Source organism: Motacilla alba, chromosome 5 (genome assembly GCF_015832195.1).
Source record: "Motacilla alba alba isolate MOTALB_02 chromosome 5, Motacilla_alba_V1.0_pri, whole genome shotgun sequence".
Taxonomy (NCBI): domain Eukaryota; kingdom Metazoa; phylum Chordata; class Aves; order Passeriformes; family Motacillidae; genus Motacilla; species Motacilla alba.
Window position 1 is genome coordinate 21,991,205 of NC_052020.1, and position 10,365 is coordinate 22,001,569.

At 45.4% G+C, this 10,365-nt stretch overlaps 1 protein-coding gene across 4 annotated transcripts in view; it reads left to right on the plus strand.

Moving 5' to 3' along the window:
- CD82 (CD82 molecule) overlaps positions 1–9,993 on the plus strand; it is a 38,574-nt gene extending 28,581 nt beyond the window's left edge. For all 4 annotated transcript variants that reach the window (XM_038137828.1, XM_038137831.1, XM_038137830.1 and 1 more), the window contains exons 5-9: positions 269–343; positions 5,043–5,150; positions 6,809–7,000; positions 7,293–7,376; positions 7,859–9,993. In XM_038137828.1, coding sequence (XP_037993756.1) covers positions 269–343; positions 5,043–5,150; positions 6,809–7,000; positions 7,293–7,376; positions 7,859–7,936 — 537 coding nt within the window. In that variant the 3' untranslated portion in view covers positions 7,937–9,993. The remainder of the gene's footprint in view (positions 1–268; positions 344–5,042; positions 5,151–6,808; positions 7,001–7,292; positions 7,377–7,858) is intronic.
- Positions 9,994–10,365: the final 372 nt, after the last annotated feature.

The following is a 10,365-nucleotide window of genomic DNA, read 5'->3' on the forward strand; positions in this document are numbered from 1 at the left end:
GTTGAGATGACTCGTGCAGAGAGTGTGTGTAAACCCTTTCCTTCCTGAAGGCTTTCTGTTGGCCCAATGGGAGAAGTGCTGAAGTGCACTGCTCTGACGTTGGTCCCAGCCTTTTCCTGGGAAAGCATTGTTGATAGCAGAGTTTGTCTGCGGGCAAAAAGACATTAGCTCATGTTGTGATTTCTCTTGTATATGTAATTTTATCAACTTTGTATATACAGACCTTTCTAAAGACTGACAGTGATCACCTATTGTTTTTTGTTTTCAGTACTTCACCTGCCTGATGATAATCCTCTTAGCTCAGATTGCTGCTGCACTGCTCATCTACTTCCAGAAAGAAACGGTAAGTCTTTATTAGCTTGTGTCTTTTCCTTAGTCTTGGCTTGGGAGAAGGGTGATACCTAGAAATTCTTTCTTTCAAACTGGGCTATCCTGTTAGCAGGCATAACTGGATTCTCCTTTTCTCTACCCTGGCTCAATAGCTTTGCTATTTGATTTTTCTGAATCTGCCTCAAGACTGCTGCTTTCTCAAGGATTATGAAATTTTATTTGGTATGCAGACTTTATTTTTGGGTAGTGGGAACAGTGGGAAAAGTCCTGAAATGCTTTAGACCACACTTCCTCTTGATCCTGCTGTAGACAACTATTTGGACATGTAGCAGCAGTGGTTACTACTATGTTGCCATCCCTGGTGCCTTGAGGAGTTACCAGCCTGAGTGCTTTTTTGACTGGTCTTCCTCCTTGTGCCATCTTGTTCTGTCCTTTCAGTCTTTCTGCATCTGCGGGTAGAACTCTTCTTGGAAGAGCTGTCCTCTTTCCTCCGGAGCAAACCCAAATATCTGATGGTTCCTGTTCTACAGCTGGAGTTTAAAGCCAAGTGGCTTAATATTTTGAAGTGGATCCCTTTGTCAGGAAGGCAGTTTCACAGTGTGTGCTTCTAGAGCTCCAATATGCTGCTTGGTGTAAAAGGGAACTACCTGTTTTTGAGCTATCTAAGCATTGCAACAGTCCATCATAGGTATAGGTTCCCTGGCCAAGGCAATGCCTGATGAGGCCTTCAGCTACTTGAGAGCTAAACTGGGAGCCACAGTTATGTAGTGAAAACAAGCTATAGCTGTGGGGTCACTACTGGCTTTTGGTACAAGTTGTGAGTAACCCTGTCCTTTGCTGCATATACCACTGTATGACTGCTTTCCTCTCCTAAGCCAGCTCTTTAGCTTGATGGTTACAGAAAGCAGAACAGTTGAGGAAGTTACGGATGGGCCTGGTGGAGAAGTTTGGGACAGGGGGAAGGTGTCTGCCTCCACCATAACTGATGTAAGCTTTGTACTGTGGTGACTGAGCAGCTGTTGGCTGGGTTCTTTGCCAAATGTGGTATGACTGTAGCTTGCTCTCTGGGCTAGCAGAAGCTGAAGGAGAAACTAAAACTGTGACTAAAAGTGGTGTGTAAAGATAATTCTCAACAAACAGCTCTGACTAATGCAGATATGGAGGTGTGGGGATGGGCATTCCCCTGCAATGGGGAAATGTGACTTCAAACCAGGAAATTCTGTACCTCTGTTAGCATTTCTCATCCAGCTGCCAATCTACTCTAGAAAACTCCAACTTTTAAGCTGTAGCTCTTCATTTAAACCTCATCAGACCAGGGAGAGTTTAAAAGTGCTGGGGGTTGTTTTCCACAGCTGTTGGAGCTGGCGTGACTGAGATCATCACTTTTACAGATCTGGGAGAATGGTCAGGGAAGTTGGGCTTTGAACAGATGCTCCTGTTCAGTCCCTAATGAACAAAATTAATGGAAAAGCTCTTCTAGAGCCATTTTCTTTTCAGGGATCCTCCAAAGTACCTGCCTAGAGCACTAAGAAAAACTGCTTGAGGAAGCTCTTTCCTTGAAACCTCCAGCACAGTGGTTTGGGGCTGCGCTTCAGTGCTGCTGTGCAAGTCGCTCTGCTTCACTGGCTGTACGTCATCCCAGGGCAGCTTGAAGCACAGTGAGGCACACTGAAACTGCTCAACAACCAGTCCCTAGATATCTATTGTGTTCTTTGTGTTTATTTCTTTCTGACTTCAGGAACTTGGGTAGATATAAAACAAGGAACAACAAGGGTGAAGGAAAAGATTTTGGATCCAGAATGTAGCAAGGTGATACTCACTCCTTCAGTTGTAACTGAAGTATTTATTTCTATAGATTCACTTGAAGTTATTGTTGGCATATCTGTTCCTTTTTGGTGTCAAAATCCTCCCCCACACTGACAAATGAAAGTATACTGAAATAGAGTTACACTAACTGTAAAAGGCTGAGCCTCTGACAGGAAGGCTGCTGCTTTGCCTCTCCCATGGGCATTGTTAGAGGAATGCCCCTTCAGACTGGAATTGCCCAGTGCTTCTGGGAGGATGTTGATACAAGATTAGTTTCCCTGCATTTGTTGGTGATTGAAACTGCAGGGTGGGGCTTTTTTATGAGCAACATAGTAACATCACAAATGCTGCGCATGATATTCTGCTTTTTGAACTGATTGTTGCTATCCCCTACATCTAGTGGATCACAAGCCCCTAAATGTGTGAGAGCCTGGGCAAGTTCTCTCTTGGCCTAGTTCACACAGTTCTGTGCAGCTTGGCTCTAAGTGCCTTGAATAAAGGAGAGTGTTGTTTTTTTGGGAATAGCCCTACTTGCTAGCTATTGTTTGCAGCAAACAGGCCTGTGTGATTGTGTGCAGTGACTTGTCTGGGGCTATGGACTATGCATGAGTTTCAGAATCTGAAGTGACAAGGCAGAGGAGAGCTCCCTCCTGTTTTTTGAGAGTGCTTTTGTGTGCAGGCTAGATGCCAATAAGTGCCAAGGGAAAGATCTAGCTGGCATTTGACAGGGACAGGATGGATGACTGACAGTGTCTGATAGGGGAAGAAGCCTGCACAATCCATTGTGTGATCAAAGACTTGATCTTCCCTCTGGCATTCAGCTTTCCCCATCTCCCTCTTCAGTAGCCCATGTGGTGGGGAGATTGACAGCCTTGCTGCTTTCTGGCAGTGAGCTGTGGCTTTGGTGCCTAGGATCTAAGTGCCCCTGCTTTGAGGTGGTGGGATTGTGCCTTCAGACACTGGGTTTGCTAGAGCTGGGAAGGAGCAAGAAGCCCCAAAAGCAAGGGTAGCCATTTCCTGAGGTATTCATGTCTCACACAGTGCTAAGTCCTGATAGCTTTAAATGGGTGGAGATGGTTAGAATGTTGAAAGCCTGTGTGTTCCATGTGCCTTTCTAGCTTGTTGCTCTTTTGGTTTTCCTCTGCCAGGTGCTTAGGGGTGAACAGCTGCAGATGCCTGTGTTTTCCCTTTGGGCTGCTCTATGGGTTAAACCCACAAGGAAGCTGCCCGTGTGGCTCCAGAGCTGTGCCTTTGTTTGCATAATATTCTCCCTCTCTCAGATTGCTTGCTAAAACACCTAGGAATGCCTGAATTTTTTTCTTTAATTTGAAATGCCTCACTTCTTGAAACAAGAGAACAGGAGCTGTTTGCAGGACAAACAGCCTGTTCTTGCCTGTTCTTTTGTAAGAGTAAGGGCAAAGCGGATGCACAGCTTCCCTGTGTAGCTGTGTTTGGGGACGTCAGGTTCAAGTCCTGTCTGCTTGTGGTGGGTCTGGGATTCTTGCAGAAGTGGCAGTAGGCTCCATCTGACCCAATAGCTAAGGGGCTAGATGGGCCCAGGGTAGGAAAACAAACCCAGCTCTCCTTGCCTCCCTCTGCATGTGGAGCAGCAGTGTGCAGGAGGGGTCAGGGTGGGAGCTCAGAGGTTCAGTGACTGATAAGGCTTATGGCAGCAGCCAAGGCCAATCTCATTAGTGAGAAACAGGTCAGGTTGCCTTGATTTGAAGGGAAGGAAAAGGGGAAGTGAAGTAATTAAAAGGGGAAGAGATAGACATCAAGAGAAGAAAGATCATGCAGCTCCCATCCGTCTGGCCTGACATAGCTGATCCCAGTGAACTGAGCTGCAGTTTTCCTAGGAAGAGGAGTTGCTGATGTAGAGAAGTTTCTCTCAACAGTAGGCAGTGTTTTCTCTTGCTGAGTGTCCTGGTATTTGCCATGGTCATTGAAAATGCTTCATAGTAGAAGAAGAAAAGAGAAAACCCATTTCCACTTATTTGAAATACGCTGTAGCACCACAGTCAAAAAGGTAATACGTGGGATGGGAACATCCTGGTGCTTAGGCTGATGTAACTCTATCCTATCCCTCGGGCAGTCTAATGGCACTTTTCTCCAACCTCTTGTACATCTGGGTCTGTCCTTCATGTACAGCCTGCTTAAGAAGAGCTTCAGAAGGAGGTGGGAGGGAGAAGGTGAAGGAGTCTGCCAGGTGGTAGCTTGCACCTCTCATCAAACTGAAGGGTGTTGTAAATATCTCTGGAAAAGGAATGGTGGTGAAGGGATGATTTGATACACCTGAACTTTGTGATAAGACTGTTAATGAGCAGTTTAGGTAGTTGTAATACTTCCTGTCTTAATATAGAAACAGGACTTGTGGGAGTTTGGGGAGAGATTGAGCAACACATTGTGAAAAAGGCAAGTTTCCATCAGCTGTGTATCAGAAAACCCATCTGCATTCATGAGCAGAGTGGTTTACACCTTCCTTGAGCAGTGAAGATGAACTGCAGTGGCAGAGATCCTGGACCAGGGTCTCGCCTGCAGTATGAAGTTAGAAACACATAACCTGGGAGTCCTTAAGGCAGTGTTGTCCTTCAGCTTGCACTTACCTTGCACATCTGTCTTGTCTGGGGCAGGCAATTAGTTGTTCAGCCTGTGTCTTAGCAGGCCAATCATACCTGATCTGCTTCCTTACTGCTCACCTGATTTGTAGGCTTCCCCCATGTCCTGGCAAGGACTTGCTTGTGCTTTGGCTGTTGAGCAGCAAAGCTGCTCCCCTTATCTGTACTTGTTAACTATTTGCAGTCAGCTTTTATGAGTGACTGTAGCTTTATATATCTGTATCTGAAACACCAAAGAAAAGGCTACAAGAATTGATAATCTAACTCTCTTGCCTCTTTTTTTCTTGCCAGTTGAAAGTTGAGTTGTCTGGTATAGTTGTAAATCTGATTGAAAAATATGACCCTTCGAATGAAGATAAGAGGAACTTGCAAGATGCGTGGGACTATGTGCAGACACAGGTGAGTTGTGGGGGGCAGCAAGAGGTAGATGATGCTATTTGTCAGTGCAGGTAATGACCTTTAAAGCTAGGCTGAGGACAGAGCAGCAACTATTGCCCATTGATCTGGCTGATCTACAAAGTGGCCTGTGAGCTTTGGTGCCTGCAGACTAGAAAATGGTCTTGCTTGCTGCTTCTGTGTCAGACCCTGAACCATTCCTGTCTGCTGGGTTTTAGAGCTAGCTAGTGTTGGCTGTGTGGCCTAATGTATCCAGCCTGTCAAATGGCACTCCAACACTTCTCTTTGTCTGCTGGGCCTTCTGAATACTAACATGTGTGAAAAACATTTTGCACATTTTTGTAGCAAAGAGTCCCTAGTTTACTATTAGGCAAGTCAGCAGCACCACCTGCCTTACTACTTGGTGCATGGTGCTTGCTTATTGTGATGGTTCTTCTGCAAGCATCAGCGTTCTTGGGAGCCATCCAACTGCCCATGGTTTCTGTTTTAGCCTCAGGGTCAGCTCTTGAGCAGCTAGAGGGTATTCAAGCACACTGGAGTCATGACAGCTGTTTACTGCCAAACCACAGCTTGAGAGCTGGCTGGCTGTTGTAGTTAAATACATGGCCAGCGTGGGACTGATGTGTAGTAAGTACAAGTAACAGCATTTGTCTTCTATCTGTTCTTTGGTTTGCAAAACACTGACCTGCAGTATTTCTCCTCCTTGGAGAATGATTTATGTATGTTTTTTCACTGTAGTTGTAACTCCTTGGTAGTGAACTCAAGAGAAGCCTGATTCTACTGTGGAGGGAGGCTACTGCTTGGGCCCTTCTTTTATGTAGGAGCAGAAGAAAAAGATTTTGCAGAGATGGAGAATTTGAGTGTTAAGAGTCTACTTCATCTCACACACTGGAGCTAGCATTTGAAAGAGGGTGGGGTTCTGTAAACCAGCAGGTAAAGTCCAAACCTCTTGTGAGGGAGATGTAGTTCCTTCTGGAGGCTGTGTCTTTACAGCACTCTTTTGGAAACCAAATGCTTGTCCTGATGTGGATGTTCAGCTGCTTTTATCTCATGTCTATTATAGCAGAAATGTTACTTTTCCTTTCCGAGCAAAGAAGGATTTTCCCTAAACTTCTACCTCGACATAGACAGCCTTTCTGCTCTGTACCAGTGGGCAAGCGCTGGGATCCATGCTTAGGATCTTACTCCTTGCTACACTTCCCGATGTGCTTTTCCCTTCAGCAAATACGGTTTTATCACGTGGCTCTGTAGGAATGTAAATGTTTCTTCGGGTGGAAATGTCTCCCTGTCCCGTGTTCCAGCTGGTCCATGCTGCACCCAGGCGGACGCTGGTGCGCAGTGATGTGCTGGGGCTTGGTGGCATGGGGACGCCATCGTGTGGTGGCTGCTGCTGCCCCGGGGCCACAGCTGAGACACGGGGCCCTTGACCTCGTGTTTTGATAGCAGAGTGGCTCTTTAGAAGGAAATAATGTCCCTGTGTTCTGGACAGCTCTACACATAAGTAACCAGGGTGGTGTTTAGTGCTGCTAATTCATGTAAACTGTATGGCCTGACTGCTGTTGCACAGAGAGCTCCTGAGTACTTCTACCTGCTTCTTGTCATGTGCAGTTATCTTGCCAGTGCAAAGTGTAAGACTGTAATGATCTCTCTCTCATTATTAGATTGCCTGCTGTGGTTGGACTGGAGCAAAGGAATGGGAAAATAATGAGATTCTTAGGAACAAAAGCAACACTGAGTATCCGTGCTCCTGCTCCAATAGATCTAAGGACTTAGTGGAAGGAAGAGGTTTCTGCAATCTGGAAGACCCTCTCAATGGCACTGCAACATATGCTGACTGGCCTGTTCATGAGCAGGTGAGTGAGTATGTCTGGGCCCTGTGAAGCTTCCACTGAGGCTGCCTTGTCTTTGTTCCTCTGAAAATTTAGAGCACTTCTTTGATGTCCTTATTGCTTGAAGTACCTGTGGACTTTGGGGCAAGGGGGGACAGGGTGACAGGGATCCTGCCCTTTTCTGCAAAAGCTTCCATGAAACATGGTATAGCATGTAACTGGGATAATTCCTGCATGCAAAGATACGTTATGGATTTTCAGTTTTGAGATATTTAGATCCATGCTTCTCCTCTTTGTGGCTGTGTTTTCTCTATAGGGGTGTATGGATGGTGTAGAGGAGTGGCTGAAGGACAACCTTGGTATCATTCTTGGGGTTTGCACTGGTGTTGCTGTTATAGAGGTAAGTAATTTCCTGACATGAACCTATACTGCTTTATCATGGAGACTTTTTTAAAGGTAAAGCTGTTTTCTCAAGTAATAGACACCTGGTTTAATGGCAGTGCAGTTCTAGCCCTTGGTTGTGTCTGCCCGAACTGTGGCTTTTGTTGATTGGATTGAAAATCGAACAAAGCTTTGTCTACTTGTGGTTCTGCCTGCTGTATCTGACTTCTGGCAATTCTGTAACCAGAATACCGAGGCGAGCAAAATCCCACTTTAGTGAAATCCCATTTGTTGCCTTAAAAAGCCCATAACATAGTTTCCAGATTAAGTCACATCTTTATGAAGCCAAATTTTTTGTCCTTTCAGTTACTGCATTTGCCTTGTGTTGCGGACTAACCCTGTTCACCTGTATGGTGTCATTAAAATATGTTCACTGTATTCAGCTCCCCTGTCTGATTTGCTGGTTGCTGATTTTGTTCCCATTCTTCATACTTATTCCAGCTGCTGGGGATGATACTGTCCATTTCGCTTTGCAAGAACATACACAGCGAAGACTACACCAAAGTGCCCAAGTCTTGAGTTGGCTGACTCCAGAGCTATGGCACCACAGAGAAAGGAGCAAACAGAACATTCCTGCCTCATACCCAGACTGTCCAACCATTGACCATTACTCCTGTGACATCCCATTTCTGATACCACTCTGCTAAGAACTGTTAGAGCTGCAACACAGCCTGATCTTCTGGCAATAGGGTCCTCGGGCCACCTGCATCCTGCCTCTGGATTATTTCTACTTCAAGAAGCAGAACTTAAACTGTCTCGTGTCACGTGAGACACCGATTAACCTGAGGGGACAATGCTTTTGCTGCCTGCTCCATGTTAAACAGTGCTATTCATATCTTCATTCTACAACCCACTGGACCTAACATACTGTAACTTTTCTCTCCCTTGCTCTTCTGCACATATTTTCACCTCTCCTCTGAAGTCCCATGAGCCAGGAATTCTGTTGAGATTCCAGTGCTTTGGTAGCTTCACTTGCTTCACTGACTTGTGGTGGTAACTAGTCATGCTTTATAGGCCTTCTCTTCCCTTGCAGTTGACCTGATTCAGCTCCTACTATACATCATCCAGCCTAGGTTCTCATCTGAAATACAGAGTGCTACTGTCACACTCGCTTCTCCTGTTTCTGGAGTCAGCTATGCCTTGCCTTCAGTGGAGCTCTTCCCTTTGAGCCTGATAAGAAGCCACCAGGAGGGAGCCAAGCCTGCTTATTTATTCCTAGTGTGACCTAGCAGATTGTGGTGGTGGTGCTCAGCTGCTTCTGGAATGGATCCCTTGGGTTTTGGTTTTTACACTTACATGTTTCTCCCATTTGCCTCTTTATCTTTTCCTTTCCCCCTAGCTCTGCTTTGCTGGCTCTTGTCAGCTTGGAGGTTACTTCAGAGACTGCTGCATACTGTGGACTCAGCCCCAGGCTGGCTCTGCTGTTTGCATTCTCGGGTTGCCAACTTTATAGAGATTACAATTATTTTGATTCTTCCCCTGCTCCTTTATGAACATAAAATTTGTTAGCTGTGGATTTAGATATGAATATGGAGGGATCTGACTGGATTGCTGATGCTGTATATTGAGAATATCACTGGTATCAGTGCCCAGTATAGGTTCTGTAGCTGGGATGCAAAGATAAGTTGCTTTTATTTCAGTTGTTCATTCTTCTGACTCCACTGTGGTCCGGAGCCATGGCTGCATCCTGAGTTCTGCCTCAAGTGCCAGCACTGCAGCAGATAAGTAGCAGGTTCTGCAGTTGTGCAGGCTGCAGGATTTTGTGCTAATGGCTGGGCTGTTTGTTCTATTGAGCCAGTGGTCAGCAGCAAGGAGTGGTGTAGACCAGAATAAGGTAGGAAATGCACAAGAAACACTGGCCCAACTGCTTACATAAGAGAGCTGGGTGCAAATCCTCACTCTTAGAGGTGTTTTGGGCACAGCAGATTTCCTGCTGTTAGGCATGGTACAATGACTGTGACATCAGGAAGCTGGATGGGAGATAAGTGGATGGTCCTTGCCAGGGACCTGTTACAAGGTACTTGGTGAGAGAGCCTTTGCCTTACAGAGGTGGTTCCAGGACTATCTCCTGTCAGGGGTGGGGCAGGTAGTAATAACCCTACTTAGTAAAACCTACTTGGTTTTCCTTCTGGGAAGAAAGGCTGGTGCAGGGAATCAGGGCCCCAGCAGTGGGTCCCTGCTCTGTCCTTATCTTTGGACAGAGCAATGACTGGGGAGAGTGACTGGGCAACTGGTTTTTATGGAGGTCTGATAAGGCTTTGCAATTCCGAGATATCTGCCCCTTCCTGCACAGATCCTTCAAGCTGACCTTTTCTATAGCAGAAGGCACCTTTAGCAGTAAAGCTTGCTAGCTTTTGTAACACAAAGTCTATTCTCTAATGTGTTCTTATTTGTAAGATTCTTGTTCAGTTACAGATGCCAATGCTGAGCAGCAAGTAAAAAGGAGCCCATTCTGGATTTCCTTTTTTGTTTTTGTCTGGTTTTAGCAACATCTTCCTACTGGAAGAAATGCATGTACAGATATAAAAATCTAGAGGGTGAATATTTCTGTAATAAAGACTTTGCTAAAAAATATATATCTCTTTCTGTGACTTGTGTATTGAAGTGATTTCCCTTTGCTTCTTCTCCACCCCTTTCTGCTTTACGTGCAGATCACTGACATCTTGTTTGTTCAAAGTACCAAAAGGTCTGATACGCATGTGTGAGATCAGTGTGGGCTGTAAAGATCCTGCCCAGCAGGGGGAGGTTATAATTTTTCTGGGCTGTATTCTAAAGTAAACTTTGTCTTGTTTTATGAAGTATGTTTGTCTTAGGGTGAGCTGACTGAGTAATAGTTCCTTGAATTACCTGCTATCTCCTAAGTGAAATATTTGAAGGTGTTGCTTCAGATCTGCACAGTCTGCACAGTTTGAAGTCATAAGCCTTGGGGACTAATTCTGATGAAATAC